Source organism: Giraffa tippelskirchi, chromosome 4 (genome assembly GCF_054371585.1).
Source record: "Giraffa tippelskirchi isolate mGirTip1 chromosome 4, T2T-mGirTip1v1.2.pri, whole genome shotgun sequence".
In the NCBI taxonomy this organism is placed as follows: Eukaryota; Metazoa; Chordata; class Mammalia; order Artiodactyla; family Giraffidae; genus Giraffa; species Giraffa tippelskirchi.
The window spans coordinates 10,727,732-10,748,406 of NC_137278.1; the positions used below are offsets into that span (position 1 = coordinate 10,727,732).

Sequence of the window (20,675 nt, forward strand, 5' to 3'; positions counted from 1 at the left end):
AGCCCTCGTGGGCCACCGAGATCTATTCTCGTCTTGGCTCCCCCGCCTATTCCCTGTGAGAGCTGGACAAGTTACGTAACCTCTCTGAGCCTTCCTTTCCTATCAAGTGTTATGAAGATGAGACAGAAAAACATCTGTATAGCATTTGGCATAAGAAGAGTTTAAACATTTGTCTCCTTTCTTTCCAGGCTGGAAAGCTGGTAGCCTGACACCTCTGCCAAAGGTTTATTTAGGCAAGGTTTTCACACTGCCTTGGAAACCGTGCGAACAGATTGCTCTTCTGGCCAGGCTTACCTGATTTTAACTGAAGATATTCTGGTGAAGAGAATGCTTAAAAGAGTAGGAGTGAGTAGGAGTGAGAAAGCAGGGAATGGCTAACGTCACCTGCTTCGCCGTTTCGCATCGTAAAAGCCTCCCTGGGTCCCCAAAGAGGTGAAAGTCAAGACGAAGAGAAGGAAAGGAAAAGACGAGTAGCTAGCCACTACAGAAAACTACAAATCCCAGCACTCCCTGCGGCAGATAACTACGGGTCTCAGCAGGTTCGGCTCTCCGGACCCACGGGGCCTCTAGGGGGCCTGCAGCCTGGGTTCAGCGGGAGAGGGCGTGGGGCGTGTCGAGGCAGTGGGGAAAATCGGGTCAAGCCTGACGCCGCTGCGCAGACGCCTCTCACGGGCCGGACGTGACGTAGAGAGGGTTCCGGCTTCGGCCTCCGCCGCTGCCGCCGCTAGTATCGCCGCGGATACCGCCGCCGCCGTCGGGGCTTCTTATTTCTAAAATGGCGCCCCTGGACTTGGACAAGTATGTGGAGATAGCGCGGCTATGCAAATACCTACCGGAGAACGACTTGAAGGTAAGCCCGGCCGGGGCGGGAGCGCTGCTTTCGGGGCTCGCCCCTTCCGGCAGTGGGGCGCCCGCCGGCCCGCCCTTCCTCTCTCCGCGGGACCACCCGGCGGCATCCCGTCCCATCAGGGTAGAGGGCCTAACGCGATGCGAGGCGACCGGGTCCGACTTGGTGTCACGCGGGGGGGCAGGGGGAGCCCGAGACCCCCGAATGCTGTCCCGGTTTTCTCGGCGGGGATCCCGAGGGATGTCGCGGCCTCTGCCCCCGGGTTTCCCCCTCAGCCCTCACGACTTTGCTTGCAAGGCACCTCTCCTTTTACCCCGATCTCGGCTCTCGCGGCCCGGGGTCGTCCCCTCCAGGGGCGGTGACGGGAGCGCGGGGTGGCCGGCGTCTGACAGGAGATGTCGCCGGCTGCCGAAACGCAGCCCCGGTGTGTTCAGGTGCCTGAGGAATGGGTATGGGAAGGGGCAGGTGGGGGCCCGAGCTGTCTGGTGGTGATGCGAGAACGTCAAGTCGTCCCTCTTCCCGAGCGCTTCTCCCAGTTACTTTTTGAGAGTGTTGGTTTTCTCCTGCTAATTCCAATATGAACCCGTTTTCGAGTACATCATTGGGCTGTAGTTTTAAGTGGATAAAGTAGGGGGCTGTCAATAAATACAAATACTTTTCTGTCAAGTCCACCTTCCCCCCGAAATCTCTTCTTAGCTCAAGATTGCATTTTCTGAGTTTTCCAAGGGAGGAGAGTTGTTCCTTGTACTGCCGAGTCCAAGTAACAGTAAACCTCTGTTTGAGTAAAGGAATGAATGTAAGAATAAAGGATGTAAGTCTTTGGGCTACTGCTCTTTTTGACAAGTGTTTCTTTGCGTTTGTTAAAACCAGTGCTTAGCGATTACCGCTAGTGCCTGTTTTTTTGGTTCATTTGAGTTGATTGTTGTGTGCTAAGTGGGTAAACTGTTGATAGTTTCGAGTTCATTTTATTCTTTAAGCTGTGAGTTTAAAGCAGTTTATCTTTGTGAGTTTTCTTCTCTTAAGGAAGATATTACTTTTTTTTTTCTTCCATCTCTTGGTACAGGGAGTTGATATTTAACATCTGTTAACAGTATGCAAAATGCTTAAGGCCACAGGAGCTGTTGTGAATGTAACTTATTTGTACTTAGATGTTAATTATATATGCTATTTGATAGGTGTCATTCTTGTCCATTTCCTCCTTTTTTAGCAGGATAATTTAATTAAAATGGGGCAAAGCCAGTAATAATAGAAATGTAACTTTTATGCTCTTTTTTAAAAAGAGCATTTTTATTTGTTTGTTTGGCTGTGCCATGTCTTAGTTGCAGCTTGTGGGGTCTTTAGTTGTGGCATACAAACTGCTAGTTGTGGTATATGGGGTCTAGTTCCTTGACCAGGGATTGAACCCAGGCCTCCTGCATTGGGAGCCACTGGATTACTAGGGAAGTCCCTAACTTTCATGCTCTTGTGACAGTAGTTTTGAAGCTTCTTTCTGCTGTATGACTTTTTAGGAAACAGGATTTTTCCTAAGGAAAAAAAAAAAGAAAAACAACCTAACTCTGCGACCCAGTTCATTAGAAAACTAACTAGTTGTCTTTTAGGAGCATTGTTAATTCCATTGGTGACGTTGACTTTTGCAAGTCAGTGAAATGAAGTGGCGTTTTCTGTTCTTTAGCAGTTTTAACCTTTATGTTTATAATGAGTAAAGTGTTGCTTATTATGAAACGTATCTTAATATTGTGTATTGAAATGATAGGAAAGATAGATCAGCTGAGTTTTCTTTAGACCTCTTAGTTTTTTATAAACATCAGATTTCCTTCCCAGCCTAAAATAATGTATTTGTTAAACCATTTCATTTCCCTTTGCAGCACAATGGACTGTACTTAGCATGTATCTGTTTCCTAGTAAATCCCTCCCCCCCAATACTAGAAAAAAAAGAATTGTAAATTTTTCTATGTAAGTAGAGGCTTTTCTTCTTTGTCTTGAAAATATTTTTATCAGATTAATTTTCTTGTGCTGCATCTCTGGTGTATTTAAAGAAATTTAATTCTGTTTCTCCCTCTTGGCGTGAAGTGCAAAGTAAAATTAGGTAGGCCAAGAAAGTATTCCAGGAGCATTTCTTCTGAGGCTTTAAAGCCAAAATAAAATATTTTATCAAAGGAAGAAAAGAAATCATTGGGGCCACTTAATGATCTTTATGGAAATGTTTTGTTCTGGTAGGAAAATAGAAATTTACCTGTGTTTTGCATTGACTGGAAGTTGGGGATACCAAATAAAATAATAAATGCAATAGGATGTTCTAGATCTAGTCATGATCTCTCTGTATCTACCTTGGAAGTGGTCAGATCACTAGTCCTGGATCAAAAGTTCGTAACTGTTTTAAGAAGTAAGGATGATACATGTAAGTGTGTGGACCACAGGGTAACCTTTTTTAAAAAAGAGTTCATGTGATATTCACCCACTATAAAGATTTCAGAGAGGATCATAGAAGACACAGATTCCATATCTGGCCAAGTGGAAGAAGGAATGATAAAAGACAGGCTTACTGCATACTTACACTTAAGTATTTTGGCATGAGAGAGGATCTGTAAAGTGAGATTGTCTGATCTCTCTGACAGTTCTTAAAGGTGCCATGTAAGTAAAGAAATGACACAGCCAGTTGACATTCAGTTTTTTCTTTTTTTTCTGAATAACTGAAGATGATTTCTGTGGTTGGGGTTGGGAGAATCCTCGTGTCTGCGTCAGACATACAACACAGGAATAGTAACCACTTCTGTGGATTAATAATATAATGCAATCTTTTTTGGAGCTCACTTTTATGTTTACTCTGAGCCATCTGTTTTTCATGTAAGACCACCTGCTCTGCAGAGTTGTACCTCTGTTTGAAATACCTCCGTAAAGCCTCAGAGAATCCTCCCTTGTTTTTTTCTGAGATTTGATGAAGAACCTTTTGTACCTCCTTGTTCGGCCTCTGCTAATTTAATAGATTCTCATATATGGTAGTCATGATTCTTCCAGGCTTGAAGCTGATTAGTCTTGTCACTCACCTTATTGCCTGTCTTATTGATCATTCTGTTTACCTGAGTTATTTGGTTTTGCATATTATCTTTTCAGGTATTGCAAGGAAACCTGAACACAGTACAGCAGTTAGGGATAGACTATGGCAATGGGAAATAGATGTGGAAACAGTGTCAGACTTTACTTTTTTGGGCTCCAGAATCACTGCTGATGGTGACTGCAGCCATGAAATTAAAAGACGCTTACTCCTTGGAAGGAAGGTTATGGCCAACCTAGATAGCATATTTAAAAGCAGAGACATTACTTTGCCAACAAAAGTCCGTCTAGTCAAGGCTATGGTTTTTCCAGTGGTCATGTATGGATGTGAGAGTTGGACGGTGAAGAAAGCTGAGCGCCGCAGAATTGATGCTTTTGAACTGTGGTGTTGGAGAAGACTCTTGAGAGTCCTTTGGACTGCAAGGAGATCCAATCAATCCATCCTAAAAGAGATCAATCCTGGGTGTTTGTTGGAAGGTCTGATGTTGAAGCTGAAACTCCAATACTTTGGCCACCTCATGCGAAGAGTTGACTCATTGGAAAAGACCCTGATGCTGGGTAGGATTGGGGGCGGGAGGAGAAGGGGACGACAGAGGATGAGATGGTTGGATGGCATCACCGACTCGATGAACATGGGTTTGGATAGACTCCGGGAGTTGGTGATGGACAGGGAGGCCTGGCGTGCTACAATTCATGGGGTCGCAGAGAGTCTGACACGACTGAGCGACTGAACTGAACTGAACTGATGGCAATGGCACCCCACTCCAGTACTCTTGCCTGGAAAATCCCATGGACGGAGGAGCCTGGTGGGCTACAGTCCATGGGGTCGCACAGAGTCGGACACGACTGAAGCGACTTAGCAGCAGCAGCAGCATGGCTTTGTATAGGGCTAAAATAGTGTTTTCAAGACTCTTTCTGATAATGCTTGGCATTTTGTCTTGTCTTTTTGGCCATAGAATTACCTTCTCTCAGATCTTCTGAAAATAGTCTGTAGCGGTGCTGTCTAATAGAAAGAAAATGCTCATAAATGTGAGCCTCAAATTATATTTACATTTTTAAAAGTAAAAAGATACAAGTGAAATCAATTTTTAGTAGTATTTTATTTAACCCAATTTCAGCATGTAATTAATATAAAATAACTAGTGTAATATCTTGTCTTTTTTTGTATTAAGTCTACCAAATGTGATACTTATTTTACATTTATGTTAATAACACATCCCAATTTGGATCAGCCACATTTTAGGTGCCCAGTAGCTACATGTGGCAGTAGGTTTCCTATGGGACAGTGCACGCTTCTAATGACTCCGCAGCCCCTTTTCTAGAATTTCAGAACTGAGAGAGAATCAGTGCTTACCTAGTTCTGTATCCTCACTTCGCTGACAAGAAACTGAACTTCATAGAGTTCATGATCTGCCTGAGGCTGTCCAACTAATAAGGAATTAAGTTTGAAAGCTTCTTTGTGCAGAGCTCTTTCTGATATAGTTAATAACCCTTTTAGGGTGGCAAATAGCATATTTTTCTAAATACTGTATGTCTTCCACTTCATTACCTTCTTTTACCTTCCATTCTGAACACATTGGAGTACTCTCTTCTGACTATATGCCTTATACTTCCCTGCATCTGCTTCTGCTGAGTCTCTTTCTTTCACCTACCTTACTTAATACTTACATAGCGCAGATGTTAAATTATTTAATACTGTGTGAGTTAGGTACTAACATTTGCCACATTTTGCAGACAGGTAACTCAAACACAGACAAATTAAGTAACTTTTAAAGTCATATAGCTAGTAACGAGTAAGTGGAAGAGCAGGGATGCAAACCTAGGCAGTCTGGCACTAGGGTTCACCTCCATAACTACCACTTATGCTTCCTTTATACAACACCCTTTATGCCCCTTTATTTTATTTTGAAAAATATTTATTTTTTTGGCCTCATCATGTGACTTGTGGCATCTTAGTTCCCTCACCAGAGGTTGAACCAGGTCCACAGCAGTAAAAGAGCTGAGTCCCAGCCACTAGACCGCCAGGGAATTCCCCTCCATGCCCATTTTTAGCTGTAGCTCAGATGTCACTTTCTCCATGCCGGGCTCTTGGATTCCGCAGTCAGAATTATTAATAATGGTTAGAATTGACACAGCCACTTAGTTTTCGGAGCACCATCCTGTCCATTCTACCACTGTGATAGAACAGATATCAGAGCCAGGACTTGATAAGGTTTACGTGATTTTTGCCCCAGTGACTCAGCAGAGCACATACCTGAATTTATTTGCTGTTAAAAATTTCCTTTCTGGAATTTCCTGGCTCAGTGCTTTCACTGCCAGGGTCTGGGTTCAGCCCCTGATTGGGGAACTAAGATCCTGCAAGCCACTTGGGAAGGCCAGAAAAAAGAAATTCCATTCTTTTTCTATACTGACCTTTGCCCCATAGCACTTTTTGTTCCATTTACAGTTCAGTTCAGTCGCTTAGTCGTGTCCGACTCTTAGCGACCCCATGAACCACAGCACGCCAGGCCTCCTTGTCCATCACCAACTCCCTGAGTCCACCCAAACCCATGTCCATCGAGTCGGTGACACCATCCAACCATCTCATCTGTCGTCCCCTTTTCCTCCTTCCTTCAGTCTTTCCCAGCATCAAGGGTCTTGTCCAGTGAGTCAGTTCTTGCATCAGGTGGCCAAAGTATTGGAGCTTCAGCTTCAGCATCAGTCCTTCCAATGAATATTCAGGATTGATTTCCTTGAGGATGGACTAGTTTGATCTCCTTGCTGTCTAAGGGACTCTCAAGTGTCTCCTCTAACACCACAGTTCAAAAGCATCAATTCTTCAGTGCTCAGCTTTCTTTGTAGTCCAGCTGTCACATCCATACATGACTGCTGGGAAAATCATACCTTTGACTAGATGGATCTTTGTTGGCAAAGTATTGTCTGTGCTTTTTAATATGCTCTCTAGGTTGGTCATAGCTTTTCTTCCAAGGAGCAAGCGTCTTTTAACTTCCTGGCTGCAGTCGCCATCTGCAGTGATTTTGGAGCCCAAGAAATAAGTCTGTCACTGTTTCCCTTGTTTCCCCATCCATTTGCCATGAAGTGATGGGACTGGATGCCATGATCTTCGTTTTTTGAATGTTGAGTTTTAAGCCAACTTTTTCACTCTCTTCTTTCACTTTCATCAAGAGGCTCTTCAGTTCCTCTTTGCTTTCTGCCATAAGGGTGGTGTCATCTGCATATCTGAGGTTTTTGATATTTCTCCCGGCAATCTTGATTCCAGCTTGTGCTTCCTCCAGCCCGGCATTTCACATGATGTATTCTGTATATAAGTTGAATAAGCAGTGACAGTATACAACCTTAATATACTCCTTTCCCAATTTGGAACCAGTCTGTTGTTCCATGTCTGGTTCTAACTATTGCTTCTTGACCTGCATGCAGATTTCTCAGGAGGCGGGTAAGGTGGTCTGGTATTCCCATCTCTTTAAGAATTTTCCAGTTTGTTGTGATCCACACAGTCAAAGGCTTTAGCGTAGTCAGTGAAGCAGAAATAGATGTTTTTCTGGCATTCTCTAGCTCTTTTGATGATCCAACAGGTGTTGCCAATTTGATTGTTAGTTCCTTTGCCTTTACATCTGGAGGTTCTTGGTTCATGTACTGTTGAAGCCTAGCTTGAAGAATTTTGAGCATTACTTTGCTAGCATGTGAAATGAGTGCAATTGTGCAGTAGTTTGAACATTCTTTGGCATTGCCTTTCTTTGGGATTGGAATGAAAACTGACCTTTTCCAGTCCTGTGGCCACTGCTGAGTTTTCCAAATTTGATGGTGTACTGAGTGCAGCACTTTCACAGCATCATCTTTTAGGATTTGAAATAGCTCAACTGGAATTCCATCACTTCCACAGCATCATCTTTTAGGATTTGAAATAGCTCAACTGGAATTCCATCACTTCCACTAGCTTTGTTCATAGTGATGCTTCCTAAGGCCCTTTTGACTTCACACTCCAGAATGTCTGGCTCTAGGTGAGTGATCACACCATCATGGTTATCTGGGTCATTAACATCTTTTTGGTTAGTTCCTCTGTGTATTCTTGCCACCTTTTCTTAGTATCTCCTGCTTCTGTTAGGTCCATATCATTTCTGTCCTTTACTGTGCCCATCTTTGCATGAAATGTTCCCTTGGTATCTCTAATTTTCCTGAAGAGATCTGTAGTCTTTCCCATTCTACTGTTTTCCTCTTTTCTTTGCATTGATCACTGAGGAAGGCTTTCTTTTTTTTTTTTGAGGGAGTCTTGCTTATCTCTCCTCACTATTCTTTGGAACTCTGCATTCAGATGGATGTGTCTTTCCTTTTCTCTTTTGCCTTTCGCTTCTCTTCTTTTCTCAGCTATTTGTAAGGCCTCCTCAGACAACCATTTTACCTTTTTGCATTTCTTTTTCTTGGGGATAGTTTTGATCACAGCCTCCTGTACAATGTCATGAACCTCCATCCATAGTTCTTCAGGCACTCTATCAGATCTAATTCCTTGAATCTATTTGTCACTTCCACTGTATATTTGTAAGGGGTTTGATTTAGGTCATACCTGAATGGTCTAGTGGTTTTCCCTATTTACTTCAATTTAAGTCTGAATTTGGCAATAAGGAGTTCATGATCAGAGCCACAGTCAGGTCCTGGTCTTGTTTCTGCTGACTGTATAATGCTTTTCCATCTTCGGTTGCAAAGAATATAACGTCTGATTTTGGTTTTGACCATCTGGTGATGTCCTTGTGTAGAGTTGTCTCTTGTGTTGTTGGAAGAGGGTGTGACCAGTGCGCTCTCTTGGAAAAACTCTGTTAACCTTTGCCCTGCTTCATTTTGTACTCAAAGGATAAACTTCCCTGTTATTCCCAGTGTCTGCTGACTCCCTACTTTTGCGTTCCAATCCCCTATAATGAAGAGCACATCTGTTTTTGGTGTTAGTTCTAGAAGGTCTTGTAGGTCTTCATGGAACCATTCAACTTCAGCTTTTGGCATTAGTAGTTCGGGCATAGACTTGGATTACTGTGATATTGAATAATTTGCCTTGGAAACAAACAGAGAACATTCTGTCATTTTTGAGGTTGCACCCAAGCTCTGCATTTTTACTCTTTTGTTGACTGTGAGGGCTACTGCATTTCTTCTAAGGGATTCTTGCCCACAGTAGTAGACATAATCTGAATTAAATTCACCCATTCTGGTCCATTTTAGTTCACTGATTCCTAAAATGTTGATGTTCATTCTTACCATCTTCTGTTTGACCACTTCCAATTTACCCTAATTCATGGACCTAACATTCGAGGTTCCTGTGCAATGTTGTTCTTTACAGCATTGGACTTTATTTCCATCACCTGTCACATACACAGCTGGGTGTTGTTTTCGCTTTGGCTCCGTCTCTTCATTCTTTCTGGAGTTACTTCTCCACTCTTCTCCAGTAGCATATTTGGCACTTACTAACCTGGAGACTTCATCTTTCAGTGTCATGTCTTTTTGCCTTTTCATACTGTTCATGGGGTTCTCAAGGCAAGAATACTGAAGTGGTTTGCCATTCCCTTCTCCAGTGGACCACGTTTTGTCAGAACTCTCCACAATGGCCTGTCTGTCTTGGGTGGCCCTATGAGGCATGGTAGGACAGCAGACCCCCACAACAAAGAATTACCAGTAGTGCCATGATTGAGAAACTCTGATTTTAACAGACGATACAGATATTTCCTTATGGATTGTAAGAGTGTGAATGTCATTATCATCTTGGATACCCACTCTTCATTCCCAGTGATTTGTATTCTAGTAGAGAGTTGGACTATAAAGAAGGCTGAGCGCAGAAGAATTGGTACTTTTGAGCTGTGGTGTTGGAGAAGACTCTTGAGTGTCCCTTGGACTGCAAGGAGATCCAACCAGTCCATCCTAAAGGAGATCGGTCCTGGGTGTTCATTGGAAGGACTGATGTTGAAGCTGAAACTCCAGTACTTTGGCCACCTGATGTGAAGAGCTAACTCATTTGAAAAGACCCTGATGCTGGGAAAGATTGAAGGCGGGAGGAGAAGGGGACGACAGAGGATGAGATGGTTGGATGGCATCTCTGACTCAACGGACAGGAGTTTGGGTAAACTTCAGGAGTTGGTGATGGACAGGGCATGCTGCGGTTCATGGGGTCGTAAAGAGTTGGACACGACTGAGTGACTGAATTGAACTGAGAGACTGTTCAAAGGCTGTGTAAAATATAATCTTAAATTTTTATTTCTTAAGAGATTTTATAAATCCCAGTATGTAAAGTAAATAAAGGAAATAGTATGTTTTATGTAACAAGATCAGCTAAACAAAGAATTACAAAAATTTAAAACCTAGTGTATTTGAGGGGACAAGAGGAATAGGGAGACAGAAGCAGAGAATGGAATGAATCTGTAAACAGGTATCTTGAGCAGAAGGTAGAGGAGGGAGAAAAGGTCTCCTTAGAATGGGCCCATGGACCTCTACTTATTATTATTATAATTTTTTGGCCGTACCTTGCATCATAGGAAACTTTCCTGAGCAGCGATGGAACCTGTGCCCCCTGCAGTGGAAGTGCAGAGTCCCAACCACTGGACTTCCAGGGAAGTCCCAACTTCTACTTTTTCAGGGATTAGGAATTAATTAGTCACCGTGGGGAGAAATGGATAGTTTGCCCTAAATTTGGGATAAGATTAAAAATCTTGCCTCAGTGACTGGGGCGGTAAAAGAGAAACCAGGCTTCCTACAAACCAAGCAGCAAAACAAATCTATGAAGGACTTTGGAGGAGCTTCTCCCCTGGCAGGGCTGGGCTCTATGAGGCCACTGTGTGTGTCATTGACTGACATATGTAGAGTTTGTACTGCGATTTCATAGATTGCTTATTTTTGTGTATGCTTGACATGAATTTGTAAGCTGCTGATGAACTGGAGAGATGAGAGGTGTGGCTTTGGCTTAGAGGCTTAGTGCTCTAAATCCTCAGTTGGGACTGCAGAAGTGGCAGTTATAGGAGACAGCTGTTGCTTTACTTAAGTTAGCGTGCCTGGCCTTGGGTTGAAGGTGCTGCCTAAGTAGTTTACGTGGTTCTCTAGACACTCACTGACTTTTTAAGATTGGCAGGGTTTCACAGTGATGCTCTTTAGCTTATGGTCTGCTGCTACTCTCAGATCAGCACTGGGAGGTATGGGCTGGTCACCAGAGGTGACTTGCAGTTCAGGAGGCACTATGGGTCAGGAGAGCCAGTCATATTTGGGTGCAAATTCTGGCACATTCAGAACGGGAGCTGTGGAGTCCCTCATCAATCTGTGCTGTGATTAGTTTCAGAATGTTAAATGAGAACTCACTTTGTTCTAAAAAAGATACAGAGTGCTTTACAAAGAATCATTCAATATAGCAAGATAAGTTATTTTTAGAATAAGTAAGAAAAATGAGACAGAAAATAAAGATAGGAAACCAAGATGGGGCCAGTTGTAAAAGTAAGAAAAGTACATGTAAAATAAATGCTATGATGACCAAGTTACTTCTTTGAGATTAGGCCTTAAACTTTCTAGGAGCCTACAGAAAGATGGAAACTGATGAATTAAAAAAATTTACAGCGTCTGTAAGATAATAAAAAATTATCTTGTCAGGAAAATCACATCTATTCCTGATAGAAGAAGCAAAGGGACATTCCTCCCCCAGCCCTCCTTGAAGGCAGCTATTTAATCACAACATCCTATGCACCTTGTTTATAGTCCACACAGTGACAACCTCAGTAGGGGACTGTTTCCTAGTCCTTTACTGCATACAGGTTGATGGCATGACATTAAAGTACAGTTTGGGAAAAAGCAATTGAGGAAAGAAGCAGTGTAATGCAGGGTGAGGACAGGCCTCTCTAGAGGACAGTCTGGCTTAATTCACCGAGTTTACAAGTAGGTTGGCTTGATTGGGTAACATCTTAATATCTGCCCTTTACAGGGGTATATGGGTTCCCAGGTGGCTCAGTGGTATAGAACCTGCCTGCCAGTGCAGGAGACATGGGTTTGATCCCTGGGTCAGGAAGATCCCCTGGAGAAGGAAATGGCAACTTGCTCCAGTATTCGTGTCTGGGAAATCCCATCGACAGAGGAACCTGGCAGGCTAGAGTCCATGGGATTGTGAAGAGTGGGACACGACTTAGTGGGTAAACAACAACAACGGAAGCTATATTATGTGTGGGCTTTGACCTTCACTGATGGAAGTTAGGCCTGTTCTTAAAAGATGTGACCCCACAATAGCCAGGACATGGAAGCAACCTAGATGTCCATCAGCAGACGAATGGATAAGGAAGCTGTGGTACATATACACAATGGAATATTACTCAGCCATTAAAAAAAATACATTTGAATCGGTTCTACTGAGATGGATGAAACTGGAGCCCATTATACAGAGTGAAGTAAGCCAGAAAGAAAAACAACGATACAGTATACTAATGCATATATATAGAATTTGAAAGATGGTAACGATAACCCTATATGCGAGACAGAATAAGAGACACAGATGCATAGAACAATTTTATGGACTCTGAGGGAGAAGGTGAGGGTGGGACGTTCTGGGAGAATAGCATTGAAACATGTATATTATCATATGTGAAACAGAACACCATTCCATGTTCGATGCATGAGACAAGGGCTCAGGGCCGGGGCAATGGGATGACCCAGAGGGATGGGATGGGGAGGGAGGTGGGTGGGGGGTCCAGGAAGGGGAACACATGTAAACCCATGGCTGATTCATGTCAATGTATGGCAAAAACTATTACAATATTGTAAAGTAATTAGCCCCCAACTAAAATAAATAAATAAATTTATAAAAATATAAAAAAAAAAATCTAGTTCGAGAAGACAGGGTAAAAAGGTATTGATTAGGCTGAAATCTAGTTAAATAAAACATTTCATATTAAAAAAAAAAAAAAAAAAGATGTGAAACCTGAAAGAGAGTCTCGGTGGGACAAGTGCCTGAGAACGTCCTGGCAACAAACAGAAAACTCTCCTCACTCTTATACAAATTACAGCAAAACAGTTCTGCAGGTACCTTGGTGGAATTCCCTTTGAGGAGGCTTGGTGAGTGTAACTGAAAAAATCGCAAATATTGAGTAAGGCATTAGATCTAAGAAAGGTGGGTGAGTTCCTGAGATGTTTTCTTTTAAAAATTGTATAGTTTCACTATAAAACTCTTAGAGGAAAACATAGGCAGAACACTCAATGACCTAAATCAAAGCAAGATCCTCTATGACCCACCTCCTAGAGTAATGAAAATAAAAACAAAAGCAAACAAATGGGACCTGATTAAACTTAAAAGCTTTTGCATAGCAAAGGAAACTATAAGCAAGGTGAAAAGACAACCCTTAGAATGGGAGAAACTAACAGCAAATGAAACAACTGACAAAGGATTAATTTCCAACATACACAAGCAGCTCATACAACTCAATACCAGAAAAACAAACAACCCAATCAAAAAGTGGGAAAAAGACCTAAACAGACATTTCTCCAAAAAAGACATATAGATTGTTAACAAACACATGAAAAGATGCTCAACATCGCTCATTATTAGAGAAATGCAAATCAAAACTGCAATGAGATATCACCTCACAGCGGTCAGAATGGCCATCATCAAAAAGTCTACCAACAATAAATACTGGAGAGGGTGTGGAGAAAAGGGAACGCTCTTACACTGTTGGTGGGAATGTTAATTGATACAGCCACTATGAAAGATGGTATGGAGATTCCTTAAAAAACTAGGGATAAAACCACCATATGACCCAGCAATCTCACTCCTAGGCATATACCTTGAGGAAACCAAAATTGAAAAAGACACATGTATCCTATTGTTCATTGCAGCACCATTTAAATAGCTAGAACATGGAAGCAACCTAGATGTCCATCGACAGATGAATGGATAAAGAAGTTGTGGTACATATACACAATGGAGTATTACTCAACCATAAAAAGGAACACATTTGAGTCAGTTCTGATGAGATGGATAAACCTAGAGCCTATTATACAGAGTGAAGTAAGCCAGGAAGAGAAAGATAAATACTGTATACTCATGCGTATATACGGAATCTAGAAAAATGGTACTGAAGAATTTATTTGCAGGGCAGCAGTGGAGAAACAGACATAGAGAATAGACTTATGGATATGGGGAGAGAGAGGGTGAGATGTATGGAGAGAGTAACACGGAAACTTCCAGTACCATATGTAAAATAGATAGCCAACGGGAATTTGCTATATGGCTCAGGAAGCTCAAGCCGGGGTTCTGTAGCAACCTAGAGGGGTGGGATGGGGCGGGAGATGGGAGGGAGGTTCAAAAGGGAGGGGATATATGTATACTGATATTCCCTCTGATTCATGTAGAGGTTTGACAGAAAACAAAATTCTGTAAAGCAGTTATCCTTCAATTAAATAAATTAAAAAAAATTGTACAGTTTCAGAAACTACATTTGAAAGTATAAATTGCTTCTCTACTAGGCTAACTTAGAAAAAGTAGTGCTCTTGATTCTGACTGACCGAGAAGGGAGGTTGTAATGAAAGGCTATAAAAAAGGTATAGGCCAATCGTGGCATATTTGTTCTTTGGAACCATCCTTAAGCTAGACCAAAGTGAGTTAGGGTTTAAAAAAATGCAAAATGTAAACTTTGGGAGCTAATTACAAATAATGAGAAACTATATATCACAAGTCTACTGGATTAAAATAGAAATAGGTTGCTGTACAACATTGATCTTTTGAGACTGGAACCTCTGTCCATAAGAAGTAGATTTGAGTGGTTAAGATCAAGGTGGTAATTATTATTTTTAAATAGGTAGTATATATTACTAATTAAAAAAATAATAGCTTTATCAGACATAATTCACATAAAATAAATTTTTAAAGTATATAATTCAGTGGGGTTTTTTTCCTAATGGGTTTTAGTATATTTAGAGAGTTTTGCAACCATAGCTATAATCAATGTTAGAACATTGTTATCACCCCACAGAGAAACTATACCCATGAGTAGAAATCCCCCATTTCCCCTTACCTCAAGCCTCAGCCCTAAGCAACCACTAATCTATTCTACATCTTTTTTGTTTGTTTGTTTTTAAAGTTTATTTATTTATGTATATATTTTTGCCACTCGTATTTATTTTTTAATCGAAGGATAATGGCTTTACAGAATTTTGTGGTTTTCTGTCTTACGTCAACAAGAATCAGCCATAGGTGCACCCACGCTCCTTCCCTCCCTCTCTCCTGTTTCCCTCCCCTCTTACGAATTTGCCTTTTCTAGACATTTCAGGTGAATTGAATCACATATTATGTGGCCTTTTGTGACTGGCTTATTTAGCATATTTTCAACATTCATCTATGTTGTAACATGAATCTGTACTTCATTTCTTTCTGTGGCTGAATGCTATTTCATTATATGGATATACCACATTTTCTTAATCCATTCCTCTGTTGATAGACATGAGTTGTTTCCACCTTTTGAGTATGGTGAATAATGCTGCAGTGAACATTGGTGTACAAGTGTCTGTTCGAGTTCCTGCTTTCAGTTCTTTTGGCTATGTACCCAGAAGTGGAATTGCTGGGTCACATGGTATTTCTGTGTTTAGTGTTTGAGGAACTGCCAAACTCTTTTCCAAAGTGGTTGTACCATTTTATATTCCTGCCAGCAATGTGTAAGGGTTCCAGTTTCTTCACATCTTTGCCAACACTTGTTATTTTTTGTCTTTAAAAAATTATAGCCATCCTAGTATGTGTAAAGTGGTATCCCGTTTTTTTAAAAAAAGTTTCATTTATTTTTGTTTATTTGACTGCATTGGGTCTTAGTTGCAGCATGTGGGATCTAGTTCCTTGACTAGGAATTGAACCCAGGCCCCCTGCATTGGGAGTGCAGAGTCTTAGCTACTGGACCACCAGGGAAGTCCTCCCATTTTGGTTTTGATTTATATTTGTTTTCCTTACGACTAGTGATATTGAACATCCATGTGGCTGTTGGCCATTTGTATTTATTCTTTGGAAGTATATCCAAGTCCTTTGGCCATTTAAAAAATTTATTTATTTATTTACTTGGCTGCCCCTGGGTCTTAGTTGTGGCACATAAGATCTTTGATCTTCACTGCAGCATGCTGGATCTTTAGTTCTGGCGTGTGGTAGCTAGTTCCCTGACCAGGGACAGACCCTGGGCCCCTTGCATTGGGAGCACAGAGTCTTTCCCACTGGGCCCCCTGGGAAGTTGCTTCCTGTTTTTTAAGTTAGGTTGTCTTTTTGTTGTTGAGTTGTAGGAGTTCTTTGTATATTCTGGATAGTAAACTCCTATCAGATAAATGATTTCCAAGTATTTTCTCCCATTCTACAGGTTATCTTTTAACTTTCTTGATAATGTCCTTTGATGCACACAATTTTTTTATTTTGATGAAGTTTATTTGTTCTTTTATTGCTCATGCTTAAATCCAGGATCATAAAGATTTATCCCTATGTTTTTTTCTAAGAGTTTAATAGTTTTTAGCATTTATATTTAGGTCATTGATCTGTTTTGAGTTAATTTTTGTATATGGTGTGAGGTAGGGGTCCAGCTTCATTCTTTTGTGGAAATCCAGTTGTCTTGGCACCCTCTGTTGAAAAGACTGTTCTTCCTGGTAACATATTTTTAACAATTTTTTTGTATAAATAATACAGTCATGTGGTTCCAAACTTAAACAGAGTAAAAGACTATATAAAAGTTACATCTTCCTCCCATTCTTGCCTCCTACCACCCAGTCACCCAGTTCCCTTCCTCATATTGGATAGCCAGTATAAGGATTCTTATGGATCTTTTCAGAAACAACAGTTTAGGCATGGCAAGTAAATATAAGCAAGTGTGTGTATTTATGTGTATACTATATATATTTGTGTGTATACTATATATATTTTGCTTTAATAAAAGAGGTAGCATATATGTTATTCTGCATTTTTTCAATTAAGGCTGTTTTCTAGTTTCAAAATAACATTAAGTTTTTTTGCAAAAGAAATGCAGTATCCACAGGAGAATATGAAGGATAGCCTACAACATATCTGTTTCCTTCCACCAAGAATACACTTTTTTCATGCTTTTTTATTTTTCTATCCTTTTTTTTAAAAAAATATTTAGTTTATTTATTTAGCTGTGCCAGGTCTTAGTTGCAGCACGCCGGGTCTTCTTTAGTTGTGACATGCAGACTCCTAGTTGTGGCATGTGGGATCTAGTTCCCTGCTGCTGCTGCTGCTAAGTCACTTCAGTCATGTCCAACTCTGTGCGACCCTATAGATGGCAGCCCACCAGGTTCCGCTGTCCCTGAGATTCTCCAGGCAAGAATACTGGAGTGGGTTGCCATTTCCTTCTCCAGTGCATGAAAGGGAAAAGTGAAAGTGAAGTCGCTCAGTCGTGTCCGACTCTTAGCGACCCCATGGACTGTAGCCTACCAGGCTCCTCCGTCCATGGGATTTTCCAGGCAAGAGTACTGGAGTGGGGTGCCATTGCCTTCTCCCTAGTTGCCTGACGAGGGGTCAAACCTGGGCCCACCACATTGGGAGCAGGGAGTCTTAGCCACTGGACCACCAGGAAAGTCCCTTTCGTGCTTCTTTAAAAAGTGAAATAAATAAAGATGACGGTGGAATTCCTTTTGTTTGACATCTCCAGCAACTGCTGTTTTGGGTTTGATATGTATTCTTCTAACTCATACTTTATAATTCAGTGTATTCTTTTATGTAGTAGATTTTGTATATGACTCTGCGTATGTAAAGCTCCATCGTGTTTTTTGCATGCACTGCCTTATTTAATCCTTAGAATCTCCCCAGATTGGTATTTCTGCTTTGTGGATGAGGAAACTGAGGCACAGAGAGATCAAGTAACTTAGCAGGGTTATACAGCTAAGTAACAGACAGTAAACTAAGTAATAAGTAATAAGAAGTAGAGCTCATATTTGTTCTGTGATCTCTTTGACTTCAAAGACTGTGCCCTTAACCTCTGAACTGTGCCATGGTATTACTTGTGTATGATACTCTCTGATTGGTACTTGTTGATTTAGGAATAAAGGAGTTTTCCCTCTCAGCCCTACTCTGTTTCTCCAAAATGTGACCTTCCATCAGCACTGAACATAGTTGATCACTCCTCTTTTGAAATGTTTTCCTCATAGGACTTCCATAATACCACACTCACATGGTTTCCTTTGTACCTCATCAAGCAGTCTCTTTTGCTGGTTCCCCCTCCCCCCCCCCAACTTCTATGGGAGGTATTAGGACTAATGTTTTTTTGAACTTAACCCCTTTCTCTGTTTATAAGCAGCCACTTTAGTTGTCTCTTCTAGTCTCATGACTTGAACTGTATATTTTCTCACAGTCTCCACATTGGTCTCTCTGGCTTGGATACTTTTCCTTGAAAACAGGACTCATTTGATCAGCTGTTCAAAGCATGTCTTAGGCACCTTGAAGTCTGATAGGCATCACAGACTTATTGTGTCAAAATCAAGTTCTTACAGCCAAATAGTGGCAATAACCCACATGTCCAACAACTGATGGATAGATAAGCAAAACGTGATAAACACATACAATGGAATATTATTCAGCTATAAAAAAAGAACAAAGAAATAATGCATGTTACAATGTGGCTGAACTTTAAAAACATATATTAAGTGAAAGAAGCCAGTCACAAAAGGCCCCGTTTCCAGATGTCCAGAATGAACAAATCCATAGACACAGCAGATAAATTATCATCAATGGGTATGGAGTGAGGTTATGGGAATTGGGAGATGCATGCTAATGAGTACATTAGTGATCTTTTTGGGGTGATCAAAATGTTCTAAAATTGATTATGATGATGGCTGCTCAACAGTGAATATGCTAAAAAGCATTGAATTTTACACAGTAAAGGGGCAAATTTTATGATATGTGATTTATATCTCAATGAAGTTGTTAAAAAGACCCCTCAAATTCCTGGTTCCTCATCACCAAACCCCAACAAATCAAAACAATCTACTTATGAAAACATAATTGAGAAGCACTGGCTTCTAGGAAAGGGCTTTCTAAAATTAAAACTTTGGTTTGCAAAAGACACTGTCAAGAGAATGAGAAGGTGAGCCACGAACTGGGAGAATATATTTGTGAAAGACATATTTGATAAATTCAACAGTACAAAAACAAACAACCCTATTTAACCTTATTAAAAATAGGCCAAAGACCTGAACCAGGTACCTCACCAAAGAAAATATATAGAAGACAGATAAGCATATGAAAAGGTGCTCAATAGCTCAATATCATATGTCATTAGGGAAATGCAAATTAAAATAACAGGGTCATACTCCTACACACCTGTGACACTGACAACACTGGCAAAAGCAGAAGCTGTCACTAGTTGATGGGGATGCAGACTTGAGGAGCCACATTGGAAGATCTTTTGTCAGTTGGGTTTCCCTGATAGCTCAGTTGGTAAAGAATCTGCCTGCAATCCAGGAGACCCCTGTTTGATTCCTAGGTTGGGAAGATCTGCTGGAGAAGGGACAGGCTACCCACTCCTGTATTCTTGGGCTTCCCTTGTGGCTTAGCTGGTAAAGAATCCGCCTGCAATGCAGGAGACCTGGGTTCAATTCCTGGGTTGGGAAGATCCCCTGGAGAAGGGAAAGGCTACCCACTCCAGTATTCTGGCCTGGAGAATTCCATGGAAAAGTCCATGGGGTCACAAAGAGTCGGACACAACTGAGCGACCTTTACTTTCACTTTACCAGGCTAAACACCCTTACCATATGTTGTAGCAGTCATGCTCCTTGGTGTTTATCCAAATGGACTGAAAACATGTCTACCACAAAACCTATACACAGATGTTTATGGCACCATTATTCATAATTGCCCAAATTTGATAGCAACCAAGGTATCATTCAGTAGATTAATGGATACACTGGTACATTGAGACAATGGAATGTTAGCACTAAGAAGAAATGATTAAGTCATGAAAAGACAGGAAGGAAGCTTAATTGCGTATTACTTTGAAAGATGCCAACCTGAAAAGGCAACATTGGTATGATTCCAACTACATGACATTCTACTAAAGGCAAAACTATGGTGATAATGAAAAGATCAGTTGTTTCCATCTTTTCCCTATACTTTGCCCCACACATCCCTTCCATCTAGATGTTCATTTGTATCCTTTTATCACATCCTTTAATAAGCTGATAAATGCAGGTGCTTCCCTGAGTTTTGCAAGCTGCTCTAGCAAATATTCAAACTCACAGAGGAGGCCTTTGGAACCTCTGATCTATAGCTGGTTGGTTAAAAGTGCAGGTGATATAACCTGGGCTTGCAACTGGTGTCTGAAGTGTGTGTGTATGTCGGTGGGGGAGTTGAGAGGGGGCAGTCTTGTGGGACTGAGCTCTTAACCTGTGAGATCTGACACTATCTGTAATAAATAATGTCAGAATTGAGTTAGATTGTAGGATACCCAGCTGATGTTACAGAGAATTGCATATTGTAGGGAGGGAATAAAACCTCCATACATTTGGTGACCAGAAGTGTCAGAAATATGAGTGTTCTGTGTAACTAGTAAAGGAGATACATAAGCAGAAGCACACAGTAGGGAAGAACTGAGATTTTCCCTACATGGGGAGGAAAAAGCTGAGTTTTGTTTTTTTTTAAAATGCAAAATGGAACTAAAGGACTTTCATCAGTATCTTTTCCTGTTATGAATATGAATGGATTGTATGTCAGGACCAAGGACTGTTTATTGAAGCCTGTGAGGTTTGTAGGAAATTCAGCACAAGAAAGAGCTCACTACTACGGGGCCAGAAGGACTCCAGGCCAAAA

At 41.2% G+C, this 20,675-nt stretch overlaps 1 protein-coding gene across 3 annotated transcripts in view; it reads left to right on the forward strand.

Moving 5' to 3' along the window:
- Positions 1 to 711: 711 nt before the first annotated feature.
- PPP6C (protein phosphatase 6 catalytic subunit) overlaps positions 712 to 20,675 on the forward strand; it is a 37,037-nt gene continuing 17,073 nt past the window's right edge. For 2 of the 3 annotated variants that reach the window (XM_081588592.1, XM_081588593.1), the window contains exon 1: positions 712 to 850. In XM_081588592.1, the coding sequence (XP_081444718.1) occupies positions 776 to 850 (75 nt within the window). In that variant the 5' untranslated portion in view covers positions 712 to 775. Of the gene's footprint in view, positions 950 to 20,675 lie in introns of all 3 variants that reach the window. The other variant, XM_081588591.1, reaches the window with a different exon arrangement.